We start from the raw sequence: 17,496 nt of genomic DNA on the forward strand, positions 1-17,496 counted from the left end.
AGAAAGGAATTTCCGTAAGAGTCGACACTAATCTCTGCATAATCATGTTAACAAACAAATAAATAATGAGATACGTAAACAAAGACACAAAACGAAGCAAAAACAAAACCTTCGCTCTTCAGTCCGGCGGTGGCAAATACAACTGACGTCAAAAGCAGAGAAAAACTAAATAGATCGGTAAATAGAAATAATCACAAACAAAACGATGATGAATTAGAAAGTGAAATTTCATCAGGGGTTCCCGAAAAAAAAGATGGCCGAGGAAAACAATGGCAAAATGCAAATACAGTGGATCATTTGTCTCAAATTTTGGTGGAATACATTCGAGTTTATGTGTGTTTGCGGGTCTTGGGACACAGTCATTGAAGAGGCTGGTAGTAGATTCAAAGGTCAAGGGAAAATGCGGCAATAGACACGAGCCTTTGTCCCGCTTAAGCATATTATAGTAGCCGCAAAAATATTAGGGCATGCTGTAAATGGCAAGCACCCGCTATGCAAAGCCCATTCACCATGAGTTAGCTTAAAAAAATAACGTGAAACCTCGAGTTCAGTTAATAATTAAAAATGATCTTATAGTATTTCCAAATGTATGTCATATATTCAAGATTGGTGCTAATTTCATGTCTTGAAAACAGTGAAATTTCAAGTTATTTCTCAGGCCCGGGTCAGTGCCACCCCAGAGCACCCTCACAGTAACGGCTCTTCCTTTCTCGCTTCTGTGTTAGACTAAGTTTCTTGACGAAATTTGATTCGGTGCCATTATAACTGTCGCGTTTGACGACCTAAGCTGGAAATAGGGACACTTCGGGTTATCGTATTTCCAGTAATGAAAGCAAGTCTTAAATTACTGTTTCTTCTTTTGTCCAGAAATTGGTTGAGAAAAAGAAGTAAAATCCGTTAATACTGGTAAATTTCAGGTGGGAACACCTAACTATATATGTTTGTTTATCATTATAGTGTGCCAGTGAAAATCGAATTAGGAATCGCCAATGTCAACATCAGCATAAGGGAATTTAAATTAGCAATTACTTTATTTTATTTTATTTGTATACATACATATATATACATATATATATATATATATATATATATATATATATATATATGTATATGTATATAAGTTCCTCACGGTAAAATCTGATAATAAATGTAAATAAATAAATAAAAAATAAGTACACACACACACACACACACACACACACATATATATATATATATATATATATATATATATATATATATATATACATATATATATATATATATACACATATATATATATATATATATATATATATATATATATATATATATATATATATATATATATCCACTAGAAAAGTTGAGGATGCATTAAAGGCAGAATATTATGTCATTCTGCAAAATTGTTTACAAACTTTGAGGATGCATTAAAGGCAGAATATTTTGTATTGCATTGTTTCACACACACACACACACACACACACACATATATCGAAGTCTTAAGATTCGTGTTACTATATGATTTTTTTTTTAGAAAATATAAAGAGAAAATGCAATGAATTAAAAGAAAAACCATAAGATCTTAGAGAGGCATTTGCCCGAAAAAGAAAAAAAAATTTCAGATTAGAATAAAATGTTATTTTCTCAAGGCACAAAATGAAAGAAAACTACTGCATTTTTTTTCTTTTTACTGAAGCTTCGACGTATGTGTTTATGTAGATAAACAGACAGATAGATGGATACGTGGGTTCCTTCCTGAGTGTAAGGTCTAGAATTCTAGATGGGTGCCTTTCACTGAGTGCATACGCGGCCGATATTGATAAATACGTTGAAGCATAGATACAAGTTCAATCAGGAGGCAGTTCAATGCTATATGTATATTTATGTATTTGTATATATATAATATATATATATATATTTATGTATATATATTATATATATACATTTAAATGTGTATATATATGTATATGTATATATATTATCTATATGTGTATAGATATGTACGAGTATATGTATATATACAATATATATATACACCATAGAAATTCTTCCAGATCGAACTTATATTTATGTTTCAATGTATGTATCAATATCGGTCGCTTATGCACGCAGTGCAAGGCATGTACCTAGATCATGCAAGCAACACACGTATTCATCTGCCTGTTTATCTACGTAAACGCACACGTTAGGGCTTCAGTAAAAATAAAAATGCAGTAGTTTTCTTTCACTTTGTACAGTGAGAAAATAATATTTTATTTTAATCTGAAATCTTTTCTTTTTATACAAGTGCCTTTCCCAGGTCTTATGGTTTTTCTGTTAATTCGTTGTATTCTTTATTTATACCTTCTCAAAAATAAATGAATGCGCATTTTCAAAACTCTTGAACTCTTCATGTAGCAACACCAATCTTATGACTTCGATATATATATATATATATATATATATATATATATATATATATATATATATATATATGTATACATTATATATATGTCTGTGTGTGTGAAACAATGCAGTACAAGATCTTTTGCCATTAGTCTATGTGTTTTGATTGAACATGAATCATGAAAATCTTTCCCCATTTGTTTCTTGCCTGTTGGCTAAATATATACCTATTTATATTGTATATGAATAGGTGTGTTATATATATATGTATATATATACATATATATATATGTATATATATATATATATAAATATTATATATACATATATATGCTTATATTTTATACATGTAAAATAGACAGTCTAGAATATCTATATATATGTATATATATATATATATATATATATATATATATATATATATATATATATATATATATATACACTGTATAGATCTTATTTTACATATGCAAATATATATGTACATATATATATGTATATATACAAATACATATATATATATATATATATATATATATATATATATATATATATATATATATATATATATATATATATATATATATATATATATATATATATATATATATATATCTTACCTATTCATATACAATATAAATAGGAATATATTTAGCCAACAAGCAAGCGAAACAACGGTGTGGAAGAATTTTCCTTGAGCCATTTTCAATCAAAACTTGAGGGGGGGGGAGAGAGAGAGAGAGAGAGAGAGAGAGAGAGAGAGAGAGAGAGAGAGAGAGAGGGAGAGATAAATATTATATAATATGTGTGTATGTATATATATATATATATATATATATATATATATATATATATATATATATACTGTATATATAATTTATAATATCCTACGAAACATCTGACAAAAAATCCAGACTGCCGATGAAGTAGGAAAATTAATTTTGCTTGTGTCTATGAAATTTTCTGGCGAAAGTAACCGAAATTCTGTATGTATATTTCTAAGTCTGGAATTTCCAACAGCAATCACTCGTGATTTTGTATGAAGGTAATTTTTAATGTAATAAAAACGTAAGGTCTACTGGAAATAGTGCATTAAGAAAAAGATAAACAAAAGTTTATCGGTTAGTATTGCCAGTCGGTGGTCAATACTGTGGAAGGAGGCGAATGAAGTGACAGGTCAACTTGTCATGAGGGAATAGACTATTCAGAACCGGGAGGAGGATACATTAGTCCAAGGTAATCGTTGAAATTATATTTGTTGGTGAATAATTTTATCATAATTAGTTTTTTACAGTGATAAAACCGCACTCTCGTCGGTCATTCGCTTGCTTTAACCTTTACAGACCAAAGCCCATCCTACCTCTTCTAAGATTTCGGGTAGGACCTAGGGTAGCTTATCCTCCGTAGGATAACGTGAGCCAGATGTGGTTGATACGGTTCAGGATAAAGTAATATTGAACTTGTGGATGTTTCTAATAATTTAGTTTGTTATTTTTTGGAACAACTTTTATAGGCCATCCTACCTCTTCTAAGATTTCGGCCAGGACCCACTGTAGGTCAGCAGATCCTATCCTTCGTAGGATAACGTGAGCCAGGTTGTATTATTACCTTTTAGGAAAAAGTAATATTGATCATAGAATCATTTTTATTACGTTTTGCAATTTTTGGTTCCTAATACTGACAGAATGCAGAATAAGGGGTCACGAGTTTCTTCGGGGCCCCCTCCCCCCCCCAACCTGGTTAAGACACAACCATTCAAGGTTAGGTAAAGATAAGTCTGGTGTGGTCATATTTTCCCTAAAATGTCTACTAGGCCTCCTATAGTAGCCCTGACCACAGACTGCATGGGTCCGGTCATTGCTGACGTAAGTAATTTAGGCTGTAGCATCCAAACTGGCAAACAGCCAAAATGGGTGTACTACCCCGAGAGGCTAATACTAAACACGGCGTCCTAGGAGCTTCCGCCATGTCTTATGGCTTAAACTTCATGTGGCCTAAGTTGTGAGGGCCTAACAGGGTTAACAGCTGAAAATAATACGGCCTAATCATCCCAAACTCCTCTGCATTCTCTCCCAATATTGAACTTAGAATATTTGGTAAAATTGGAGACACTACCTTAGCCAGGTTCCTGGCAGTCGGCGGCCTAAATATTTACTGCCTTTTGTTTATGTTTTTGTTCATTTTAAAGTTTTTAGGTTTATGGCATTTACGACCTTTTGCTAATATTATTCCAGTTCATCCTCAAGGGGCTGGAACTAAACATGGGGCCCATTTTGCATGTAAACTGGTGTTTACCAAAACCAGATGGGCGCAGCAGTAGTAGTTGATTTTACCGAATATTTTTTATTAACTTTTGTGGGTAAAATTTTACTTTAAACTACCAGTATATTTTGTACCTGAAAATATGATTTTCCTGTTATATGTTTTTTTAATATTTCTTACATTTGTTATATAGCAAATGGCCCAACCAACCACACCAAACCTAACCTAACCCAGGGTACGAGTTCCTTACCCAAGTGCATGATATTAGTTTGAAAACCTTCCATAAACTTGAATTATTCTGAAAGAGAACTATGAATGGGATTAATGTCCGTGTATTTCACTCTGTTTGTGCTTTCCCCCTACCCAAAAATCCTGGTTTCCCACTGGTCTCCTGAATTGTAGGATATAAGGGTGGAGTCCACAGTCTCTAAAATACTTGTTTGCTAATAAAAAGAATGTTGGAAACATTCAAAGCGCACATTAAAACATAGGAAAAGTATATAAATTCCAGATGCGATACTGTAATGGTTAAAGGAAAATAATACCGATGTTTGGCTACCAACTGTTAGGCCTATGTAGACATTGCTTAATCATATAGCCTAGCACTAGTAAAGCATGCGTTGTTAAATTTTCAGTGCTAACTTACTCAAAATTAGGTTAAATACTTGGTTAGGTATATAGAATGTGGCTGGGCCTATAGCTGGTTCACTTCAAGTAGATTCTTGAGCCTACGAGATGTTTGTTTGGCGGCCTCTGATTGGCTAGTACAGAGAGGTAGGCAGCTTGCTCACTATCTCATTTTTACATCTGTAGCTCAGAAAACTAGCAAAGTATATATATTTCTTCATTTATCTCACATTTTGCACAAGATAGGAAAGTTTTGGTCATACCATAGGATTCAGTATTAATTGTACAACTAAGTCATGATTTCCTGAAGTCAGTAAGATAAAACACAAAGAATTACAACAATTAAAAGTGAAGAGAGAAGTATTTAATTCCTGATACCTGTTTTTACTTATCATTAGATTTTGCATCATTCATGTGATCAAGATAAAATAAAACTTGTGTTTTCATAGAATAAATTCACCCTGAATATGCTGGTGCTTTCAGATTTTAGATGTGTGTGATATGTGAAGAGAAAATGAAGAATATGTCTTATTTTGTTGCATCTGTTCTTGACTCAGTTTGGCAGTAGTGCCGAGAGACGGTGATCTGCAAACAGCAAGAGCTTTGAGGCGCTGTTGACAGTTGCCAATTAGTGATATGAGAAGCCTGCGGTTTTGACAATATTTACCGTATATTATTATGTCATTACAGTTTCTGTAAATAAATGCATAGAATTCCCATTATGACTGTCGAACATTTTCACTCCAATATCATATAGGCCTGTGTCCGTATGTCTGGACATATCTGATAAGAAAATAAGTAATCAGATGGATTCATGTGGATGTGTTAGGTTCAATTTAGTCTAGGTGAGAAATTTGCATACACACCGTAGGCTACATGATACTGTAGATAACAGGCCTACATAATGATGAGTTTATTATTATGGCCACTTGTTTCTCTTATTTTTATATGTTCATTCAGTGAATGAAAGTACATATTTTATTTCTTACCATAAAATCTATTGGCGATGTCTAAATTGAGCCAGCACATCCAGATGCATCTATCTGATTATTTTTGTTTTCCTTATTAGATATGCCCAGACCTACGGACATAGGCTATATGATATTGGAGTGAAAATGTTCGACAGTCATAATGGGAATTCTATGCATTTATTTTCAGAAAATATAATGACATAATAATATGGCAAATATTGTCGAAACTGCAAGCTTCTCACATCGCTAATTGGCAGCTGTCGATGGCTGAGAGGACCAACGCAGTATCTTGCAGATCATCATCAGTCTCTTGGCAAACTGAGTCAAGTACAGATGCAACATAATAAGACATATTCTTTATTTTCTCTTCACATGCAACACATATCTAAAATCTGAAGGCACCAGAGTATTCAGGGTGAATTTATTGTATGAAAACTCAAGCTTTATTTTATCTTGATTGTGTGAATGTTGCAAAATCTGATAAGTTAAAAACAGGTATAAAGAATTAAATACTTCTCTCTTCACTTTCACTCATTGTAATTCCTTTGTGTTTTATCTTAATGATTTCAGGAAATCACGATTTATGATTTCAGGAAATCACGATTTAGTTGTACAATTATTACCGAATCCTATGGTATGACCAAAACTTTCCTATTTTGTGCAAAACGTGAGATAAATTAAGAAACATAAACATATTGCTAGTTTTCTGAGCTACAGATGTAAAAATGAGACAGTGAGCGAGCCGCCTACCTCCCAGTACCAACCAATTAGAGGCCGCCAATCAGAAGCCGCCAAACAAACATCTCGTAGGCCCAAGTGAACCAGCTATAGTACTCTTGTTAAATATGGCTTACTTGTTCTTTAGGGTAGCCAGACACATTTATAAAAACTGCAGTAGTCAAAATATGTCTTTACAACCTTCTGGGTAATACTGTGATACTTGAATTCCTTGCTTTTCCTTGGCTTATCAAAAAGTGAAGAATATATTTTTCAAATTTCGTATCATGATTTATGCCTTTCTGATCATTACTGTTTGTGCAAATCACTTGCTTTTCAAGTTTCCCCTAGCCCTTTATATACAATATTTATGGGGGACCTGAGTGGGAAATGAGGATTTTTATGAGAGAAATGAAATTGAGAGAATTGCACATACTGGAAGGGTGTAAAATGCATAAATTACGAAACAAGCTATCAGAAAAATATGTGGTTCATATCCTTAATTGGTATCAGTTACGTACATATTACTGTACAGTATAAAGAACAATGATATCACGATGCCAACTACAGAGATGCATCCTAACCTTACCTAGGCCTTAGTTGACTGGGGTGATGAACATAATTGTGAAAATTAAATAAAGAAATTCATGTTGCCCTAACCTAACTGGCATTCAAGGGCACTCCCCATCTCCCCCTTAATATTGCACACACCGTATTCTGTACCTTAATATCGAGAGGTATTACAAGAAGGCAAACATTCTGATTTGTTCAAGCCCCAGTTATGACTGCCTGCATACCTAGTTTTTTTTTTGTTAAGGGGCATTTATCAGTAAATGAGATCACTTCTAGATGCATAAAGAGTCACTTATCTTATTTTAGTTCCAGTGGGAACACAAACCATTGCCTTTTATGTAGGAGTATTCTTCAGAAAATGCTGGAATGGTCATTAAAACTTGGTAACAAGGCAGTAAATTGGTGGTAGGAGGGTGAGCATAAGCCACTTTTTATTCACCACGGTTGAGTGAAGTTGCTCGTCCTGCACTCCTGTTTATTGCTGAATCATAACTAGTTTTCTTTTCTTTTGGATGTTTATTGAAATTCGTAGAGAAATGGGCATGAAAGACATAAGCGAGAGTGTGAGCACTATTCTCCATGTCTGTAGTTTCTTACTGATACTGTTCCTTCTGTTGGACAGGACATGCAGTCCTGATCTTCCTTGTGAAGAGTGTGTGAGTTGGTTCCCTCACAGTGGTAAAGGTTTGGGAACAAAAGGAAGAATGCTAAAAAGCTTTTACATGTGTCTTTGGAAGGAGCTGTTTCCCTTTGACATAACCGAATCTTTTCATATACTTTCTCTCCCCTTACCCTCTCCCTGATCCTTCCACATGTACACCAGTGACTTCGACCAAGAGGAATATGTATATGCAGGAAGGTGAGTTATCAACATATGCTCTTGTCTTGTGGCAAGTCAAGTCCACATGTTGGGTTCTCCCCAGTTCTAACTTTCTGTTGTGTGCACATTCTTCAGTGCTGCCTACCCCCACCACATCTGCTTCAGAGATGAGAACATCAGTTGAAGCTCATCTTTTGCTGCATTTCTAGATCATTGGCCTCTTGATAAGTCACTAGGAACTCTGTTTGCTGTTGCCGCACCCAACAAGGGTCTCAGCTTTGTTGAGCCACCAATAGCCGTCATACTTATACAGCACCACCCACGGCTTGTGCTCCTTCAATGCCTGCTTTCCTTCCTTAACTAGTTCTCTTGCACTGTTATATTATAGGAGAATAATTGATACTCCTCCTCCTCCTCCTCATTCTCATCTTCTGCACCTCACCCTCTTGTAGTAAGTAGTAGTAATAGCATAGGAAGCTATCTTGCAAGAGGTTCTACAGGACTTTGTGGTAGAAGGTGGTGTTTGTTCACCTGTGGGTTGGACATCTGCTCCAGGTAGGGTTGATATGGAGATTCCTGTGTATGCTCTGTATCCCAATTCTTCCCATGATTTTTTGAACAGGAGGACTTCCCCAGACACTTGCTCCTGCATTTCTACTGAGGTACATTGGATAGAGTCAGTAATACCTTCTTGTTCAGTATGTGTACAGTTTCTTGATTGTACGATCCAAACCAGGAGTCACACATAACAAATCGCCATGGTAAGATGCCTACTGTTATAAGTGACGGTCTTCATGTATGTGATGGTGCAGCTCTTTGGTCAGTTCCTGGTTCACATCAAAACCCTGAAGTGCAAGTGCAGGATAGCCTCTGTTTACTCTCCCATGACCTCTGCTAGATTGGCTTTTGCCAGTCATAGGGAGTCTCAGGGGAGGGATGGCTATGGTTTGGAACCCTGTTTTATTCACAGGTCAACCTAGGTTTGAGGTTCATCAGTTAATACCAATAGAACTCATCATGCACCATGTATTGTTTCCATGAGCTATCACAGCTGTAGGCATGTATTTTTTATCTCTTGGGAGAGGAGCCTTCTTGTGGTTTTTTGGGGATCTGACAGGACCAGAGGGTCCCACTGTCAGACCTTAGCAAGCAGAGTTGGAACAGCACTTTAAAAGATTATCAAGCTCATTTGAAGCACAGTCATCTTGTAGGTACTCCGTCTAGCAGATCAAGCAAACTCCTCCCTTCACCATTGACATGCCAGAGGAAATTCTGTGTGCAGAAGGATGTTGAAACTACTCCCCTGCAGTTGGACTTGTCAGTATGTGGACTGACAAAGGACCTCCCACTTTAGAGGTATTGCCAGGAAGGTGTAGCCTTCTCAGAAGTGGAGTCAGAAAAAATTGGAATCAGAGCAATGATTAAAATCTTGAAGAAAAGTAAGCTGTTGGCAAGAAGTTAATTTCTTAGCTACCAAGTCACAAAATGCACTGGCTAGAGGTATGTCAGCAAGAATTGGGGTAAGACCTTATCCATCAGAAATATGTACCCACATCTGAGTCATTGAAATGCAACCAACTAAAGGATGCAGTCTCACCAAGTCTAACCCAACATAGAGCACAATATTCAACCTGACAAGGGAGCTTTGCTTCTTGAATGTGTACTTAACCTCCCTTATTATCTCTCCTTACCATACTTTACACTTCATAAATACATTATTTTAAGGCTTTAGCGCTGTCTAAGGGCATTTCACGTAATGCAGAATCATAGCAGGATGTGGCCTATGCATATAGGTATTCCTTTGTGGCAGAATTGAGTTTTACTTAATTGGGGCAATGGAATTATTAGTAATTTAATTTTATTTTTTGTGTGAAGTCCAAAATTCATCACTGATATGATGTGTGCAAATAAAACTCTTGAGGACTGATAGTTTGTGATATGTAGTTGACGAGTTCCAGTTGCTGAAAATATGTTATTTGAGTCCTAGGTTGAGCAAATGGTGTTCAAGTAAATTTGATGAATTGTAGTCCATATGGTGAAAAATACAGTATTAGTAGACAAACCTTATAAAAAACAAGTAAACTGCTCATGAAATGTGATTTTAATTACAGTCACAGGCTATTGTAAAAATACAGTAGGTTTATGTATTATGGTTAACAAGCTTGTTCATTAATCAGAGTTTACTTTCATCTTCAGATGGCTGACCCTTGGGTGGTGACGCCCGGTGAACGAACCAAACATGAAGAACAGTTTAATGCTATTCGACCCACAAATGGGTTCATTAGTGGTGACCAGGCAAAAGGATTCTTTCTTCAGTCACGATTACCACCACCTGTTTTGGGAATCATTTGGTAAGATTTTTCGGGTCTGTTTCATGTACCATATCCATTCAGTATAATTGTGTAATGCCTGCATAATTTTCTAACATGGGTTAGTCATTTCAGGACATTGCAGACTTTAAGAAGACATTTGATAATGTCTTCCTTTTACTGATTCTGAATAAATGACAAATTATAGTATCTCTTATGAGTGTTGTTTTCTAAATAAAACACACACACACTTTCCTTGCTTAATTTTTGGTAGTGGACCTACTGAAGTCTGTTTTGGGGTAAGGTGCTGCATTCTCCAAGGAGATATAGGAGATAAATAATCTCTCAGACTTCTCCTAGCATCAAATGTATGATGAATAAAAGAAACAACAAAGATATTTTAGTGTTCATGGGAGGCATGGACCATTAGGGAAATGTTAGCATTTTGATTCCTGATGGAAAAAAATGGATTTGTTCTCAATAACAAGAAGCTAGAATAATGAAAATTTAAAGTACATACCCATGTGGTTATGGTTTATATTTTAAAAGCAAGTTGTTGCCAAAGTTTAAAAACAAAATTTAAATATCTTAGAATAGTCTTTAGTGCCAAATGTTGAGATTGGAGAGGAGATTAGAATACAGCAGTCTTTGGGTAATGCTTATAACATGTATAAGTCAAATGCTACCTCTGTTTTTAGTAAATTAGGTTTATGTTAGTGTTAAGATTAATATAGCACTGATTAATTGAGGGGAAATTTTGGTTTTGTTGCATAGAAAAGTTTTCGGTATTAGATGCTGTCGTAAATTCCTCATGATAGGTAACAGGTATTATCATTGATGACTTAATTTGTGTACTGTAATTACTTCACAAGGTTTCGCAAACCTTACTCTGTTATCAAGTTGCGAATTTCCTGTGTGCTTTAATTCATGTGACCAGTCTCTGTCAATATTTGGCAAAAGGCAATTTGCTTTGTTTATACAATTAATCTCTTGACTCTTCAGTTTTAAGAGCATTTTCAATATGTACTTCAACATTAATCATCCTAATTCTGAGATTGACTCAGTGATCTGGTTTGAATAACTTCATATGTGAACAGTCTGAATTTCTTCATTGGGTATGGCTCAATGTTGAACTGAGTTGTAACAGCTGATTTTGTCCCATATCCTCAAGGACTGCAAAGAAAATATGCTTGAGTAGTAATATATTTGCATCATATCATCCCTTCAGACACATATAAATATTGTTATGCAGTACTGTTGTTTAATCAGGCCAAGGTGTCAATTTCTTGAATGACAAGGCTGGCCAAATGGTTTCTGTCTTAAGAAATTGTTGACGATTAACTGAGTCATATGGTTTTGAAATAACAAGTGAATAGAAATTGAAAGAGGTAAAGTATGGAATTTTAAATGCTTTTTAGGATTATGTTTTAAAACCTCAGGTCTTATTCTATCTTCAGTAAAGGAGGTACAAATATTCTTACAGGGCTCTCTCAGATGTTAATGGTGATGGGAAGATGGATCTCCATGAGTTTAGCATTGCATGCAAGTTGATAAATTTGAAGTTGAGGGGTTTCAACCTTCCACAAACTTTACCTGCATCTTTAAAACAGAGTGCGTGTGGAGGTACTGCAACAACTGTTCCAGGTGTAGGTAAGTACAGTATGCAGCATAAGAAGTTTGTTAGTTGTTAGATATGCATTGTATTTTTATCTTGTCTCTTCTGTCAAATGTGGAGTGAAAAGGTTGTTCATTTTTCATTCATGCTTGACCCATCTTTCCGTTTGCAATGCTTACCAGGAGCATCCACACCACAGTCAACTGCAGCTGCAGGTAGGAGAGTTGTGTAAATTGATGATATAGTTGCTTTATTATAAGGTTTTTACCCCCATACCTACTGTGGCATCAAAATTGTTATAAAATTATCGTTGTCTGTTTTTTACTAGCATGTATGGAGATCTTAGATTCTTCAAATTTTGGGATTTTGTCATGAATTGTAAAATGTTTTGTTGATGTGCAGAACAGTATTTGTGGACACCTTTTTGATATTGATAATTCCATTGTGTAGTTAGACCCTCACAAAAGTAGTTACAGTTACAGTATTCTGTGTTGACATTGTATGTTGGCCCCTGTAGGCACTCCCACAGGATCTGGGATATCTGCTGCAGGTCTTATTTCACCTGGAACAGGAGCAGGTGGTACTGGACCCCTGGCATTGGGATGCGGTCCCTCTGTTACTCCAGCTATTGCTCCTGGTCCAGTTGTCTCACCTGTGGTTATTCCTGGTTCTGCACCTCCTCCAGTTGCTGCTCTCTCAGCTGCTTCTAACACTGTTGCCCCACCACTAGTCTCTGTTGCAGCTTCAGGTGGTCCTGTGCCTCTAACATCTATGTGTAGTATACCACAGACTTCTATACCAGGTGCCATTCCAACTTCCATCATACCTGGTTTAGGGTCATCGGGTGCCATGATTAATGTCCCAGGGACCATACCTGTGTCTGTAACAGGGATAGGGATGGTGCCAATAGTGTCATCTGTGCCCTCTGCTCCTCGTAAGTCTTGACTCATATGACATCTTTTTTGCACTGCATGAATGAAAGATGTTCCTTTGTCTCAGTGTACTGTAGTATGAGTACATAGTAGTTAGTTTAAGATTAAATATATCACAGGAAGAAATTTTTAAGATTACTAGTCTTATCGCATCAAGTAATAATAGAAAGAATTGAGTTCCCTGGTTTATGAATTTCAGTACAATTCTTATGTTATTGTTTCCTTCTGGTACAGTATTAGAATGAATATAATTTCAGTAACATTTTCGGAAATAGTAAATAAGCAACATTGCAGTGGTTACCAACACTTTCTCTCTGTCTCTCTGTCTCTCTCTCCACATACTTGTAGGTATATATTTGTATACCTTGATTATTTACTGACCCACGTGTACACAATTCATTACAGTATTAAAATTGTACATGTTCACCCTTAAAAATCTTTTAACTATCTGTATCTAAACATGTCTATCACTCACTCCACCACTAGCCTCAGTCGCAGCTTTGGGTGGTCATATTCCTCTTACTTCTGCGTTTAGTAGGCCACAGACTTCTATGCCTGGTGTCATACCAACATCTATCATGCCTGGTTTAGGGTCTTCAGGTATGATAAGTAATGTGCCAGGAACCATGCCTGTGTGCGCCACAGGACCAATGATGGTTCCTTTAATATCATCATTGCCCTCTGCTACTAGTAAGTCTCAGCATGTATTATATATTTTCTTTGCACTTTCTGATTGAAAAGCTTAGTTTTGTGTTTAGATATTAGCAGTATCTCACATCTAACCCTCATGCAGCTGGGTTTTAAAACAGGTTATTCACCTAATTTACTAGGAAATGAAAAAGTGACTGCCTATGCATTGTGTATAAACCGGTGTACAAAATTAACATTCTAACACTTTAAAAAAGTTAGATATTTAAAAAAAAACCCTCCCCAGAAAGTTAAGTATTGTATAGAAAGACATACTCTTCTTTGGTGTGTGCTAGCATTTGAAATTTTTAGTGTCGATAATGATTAAAAGAGGGAGAACTACATTTGAATTTAATATGAATATGATATTTTGCAGCAGGAGCATTCCATTTCAATTTAGTTGTGGTGTGAAATACTGTGAGATGAGCTTCACAGTTCATGGGTGATCCAGTCACATTTTTGTTTTCAGTTGTGTGCATTCATACAAACTGAAAGAGATGGTACCGTTCTTCATGTGCTTTTAATGTTGGCTTGTTCATTACATTTCTAGTAGGTTATTCATTACTTTAACAGGATATGGCTAACAAAATATTAAAGGAACTATACATAGCCTTTGCTGAATAAGATGTGAAATATGTTAGTTTTATATAAGTAACTTACCAAGTAATTAATGTACATAGCTATTAGTTTTATTTATTCACAGTAGCTTGAATTCAAATGTCGCGGTAGCGACATCGATGTTCTGTGTAGGTGACTAGTCTCGCCCCATAACGAGATAGTTAGGAGCGACTTAGCAGGGAATCCTCAGTCTGTTTCTGCTATGTCTGGTGTTAACATAGGTGTCGGCAGCAGCTTTTCTTTTTTCGCCGGTTATTTAACTGGACTTCGTTGTTCAATGTGTTCAAGCTGAAAGTTGAGTAGCTTCAGCAGAAAACTTTCAGGATGAGTTTTTTCCTTGTTTTGTTGCTACAAAATGGAGTCTGGTATGTCAATTTTTTGCTTTTACAGTGAAAATTGCAGTTAATTGTTTAACTACTTTGCCGAGTGGCGTTATATAATGTAAACATTGGTTCACTGTCGAACTGATATTTACGTTCACTACTGAACTAATTTATCGATGCTACAGTAGTGAAGTTACATATTTGGTTTTACCCACCTGTATGACGAGTAATATAATAATGTAAAGTGTTGCCGAGTAACATGATAAAGTAAACCTTGCATTTACTACGACGAGTGATTTAATAATGCAGTGTTGCCGAGTAATGTGATAAAGTAAACTTTGCATTCACTTCCATATTTATCGAGTAGCGTAATAAAATGTAAACATTGCGTTCACTACAGGACCGGTAATGATATGCTATATCTCCATAAGTCTCGAATAATGTTTGTTGGGAGTTGAGATTTGTCTGTATGTTGGTACTTTGTGTACTTCAAGAATTAATTAAAATAATCTTATTACACATTCCTTTGCAGAGAACTGAAAAATTGTAAGGGCAGAATGTAGTAGGAGAGAATTGTGCTTATTTTGGTTGCTGTAGGCTTTCGAAAGAATTGACATTCTTGGCAGCTGAGGATTGGCTCCAAATGCCAAGGAATGCTCACCAGCTCCTCTAAGTTTACGAGCCACTAGCTTTTTTGACGCCCAGTGAGATCCAAGCAATCAGTGGGATCCGAGCACCCAGCGGATCTGAGCGCCCAGCAGATCCAAGCAGCCAGTGGATCCGAGCGGCCCAGGTATCCAAGTGCAGTCTAGCGCCTATTCCCCATCCATTTTTCTCTCCTACTACTAGCCCTCTAATTTTTTTGTATTGCTCCCGCGCCTGGCTCCCTCGTTTCCTTCCCATGTCATTGCCAGTCTTTTGTCTGGGGTAACAGAAGTTAACCTTGGAATAGTGAAGTGTTGTGCAGTGGAGGAGGTGTCTACTCATCCCCCGATGCTCCTAGATGGAAAGTCCCTGTCAGACTCCCCTAAACCTGGGAGGAGGCATACTGGAAGTCCCAGGGAGGTTGGGGGGTTACACACGAGTAGTTGCCCCCTCAGTCAAGGCTGTTGCTGGTCCCAGGTATCGACAGACAGCCACTGGAAAGGGTTTTATTTGATGTGTTGTGTAGTGAAGGATTTGCCTTATCGGATCTCCTAAACCCAGTCCCCGTCAGACCCCTAAACCAAGGAGGAGGCATACTGTCGGTCCATGGGGGTCCGAAGGGTTTTTTGCCACCAGGTAGTTTCTACTCAGTCGATCCTGCTGTCCGCAGATCTCGACAGATAGCCAATGGATAGGCATCCATAGGGATGTGCTTTCTTTGTCCTCTAGTGATACGGATCCCAGTGTGAACAGTTATGGATCCCAGTGTGGACAAGAGACACCAATGGTGTTGTTCCAGGATCCTAGTGTGGACAGACATGGATCCCAGTGTAGACAGGGGGTGTTAACGTTTTTTTGGCGTATCTTGGCTTTTGAAGAGGCATATCTCCCAGTTGTGGAGCGCCAGTAATTGTCGCCAAACGCTCTTTCAATCTGAGTGCCTAGCAGTGTCAGAGCAGACGGAGTCCGAGCACCTGTGTCCAAGGCGTCCACTGAGATCAAAGCATACAGAGGGATCTGATGGTTCCAAGCATTCAGTGGGATCTGTTGGATCCAAGTGACCAGTGGGATCTGATGGATCCAAGTGTCCATCAGGATCTGATGGATCCAATTGTACAGTGGGATCGAGCGCCCAGTAGGATCTGATGGATCCAAGTAAAGTGGGATCTGATGGATCCAAGTGTCCAGTGGGATCTGATGGATCCAAGTGTCCAGTGGGATCTGATGGATCCAAGTGTCCAGTGGGATCTAATGGATCCAAGTGTTCAGTGGGATCTGATGGATCCAAGTGTCCAATGGGATACGAGGGATCCAAGTGTACAGTGGGACCTGGGAGATCCAAGCGTGGGGTGGGATCCAAGGGATCCGAGCGCCAACCTGCTGTGTCTGGCGCTAGTTCCTATTTGGTTCAGCTCCTGAATTTTAAGAACACACTGGTTTCCCGTCTTGTGCACCAGTTCCCATTGAGCAGGGACCAAGTCTACCTCTGGACAAGACTTCTGGGTCAGAGATGTTGAGTTGCTGAAGGAAGCTCCCTCTTTGGGCTATTTCCTCGTCATCCAAGCATCTGTCAAGGTTAGAAAATTGGCTTTCATTTAAATGGAGCAAGACAAGTGTCTTTTGTCTTCCCTCACTCGAGTACCCTGTCAGATATAGACTTCCCTGTCAAGATTGTTGGAAGTCCTAACTGTCTGGACTGACATCAGGAACACTGGCCAGAGTCCTCCTGTCAACTTTCAGCATCTCTAGGATTTTCAAGTTTTTCCGTCTGCCAAGAATCTCTGTTTTCAGACAGCCTGATAGTTTTACCCTCTTTTCCCCTTTCGTGCCCGTGACATTAGTAGTGAGCCTACTCTAGCTTTGGCGCCCACAAGACGCTGGCCAGATTCAACAGACCTAAATGAATCCTGGGATTTTACTTCAGTTCCAAGGTTTTGGGTGAAGACTGAATGCTGTAAGCTTCTTGGCTCTTCACTTCGTTGAAGATCTACTTGTTGACAGTTGCTGTTATATGCTTCCTGTCAACAGTT

At 37.2% G+C, this 17,496-nt stretch overlaps 1 protein-coding gene across 1 annotated transcript in view; it reads left to right on the forward strand.

Moving 5' to 3' along the window:
- The window catches only part of LOC136847772 (intersectin-1-like), a 45,909-nt gene that overhangs the window by 1,832 nt on the left and 26,581 nt on the right, over positions 1-17,496 (forward strand). The window contains exons 2-5 of the mRNA XM_067119677.1: positions 10,534-10,688; positions 12,130-12,296; positions 12,444-12,476; positions 12,779-13,195. Coding sequence (XP_066975778.1) covers positions 10,534-10,688; positions 12,130-12,296; positions 12,444-12,476; positions 12,779-13,195 — 772 coding nt within the window. The remainder of the gene's footprint in view (positions 1-10,533; positions 10,689-12,129; positions 12,297-12,443; positions 12,477-12,778; positions 13,196-17,496) is intronic.

This window comes from Macrobrachium rosenbergii, chromosome 17 (genome assembly GCF_040412425.1).
Source record: "Macrobrachium rosenbergii isolate ZJJX-2024 chromosome 17, ASM4041242v1, whole genome shotgun sequence".
NCBI lineage: Eukaryota > Metazoa > Arthropoda > Malacostraca > Decapoda > Palaemonidae > Macrobrachium > Macrobrachium rosenbergii.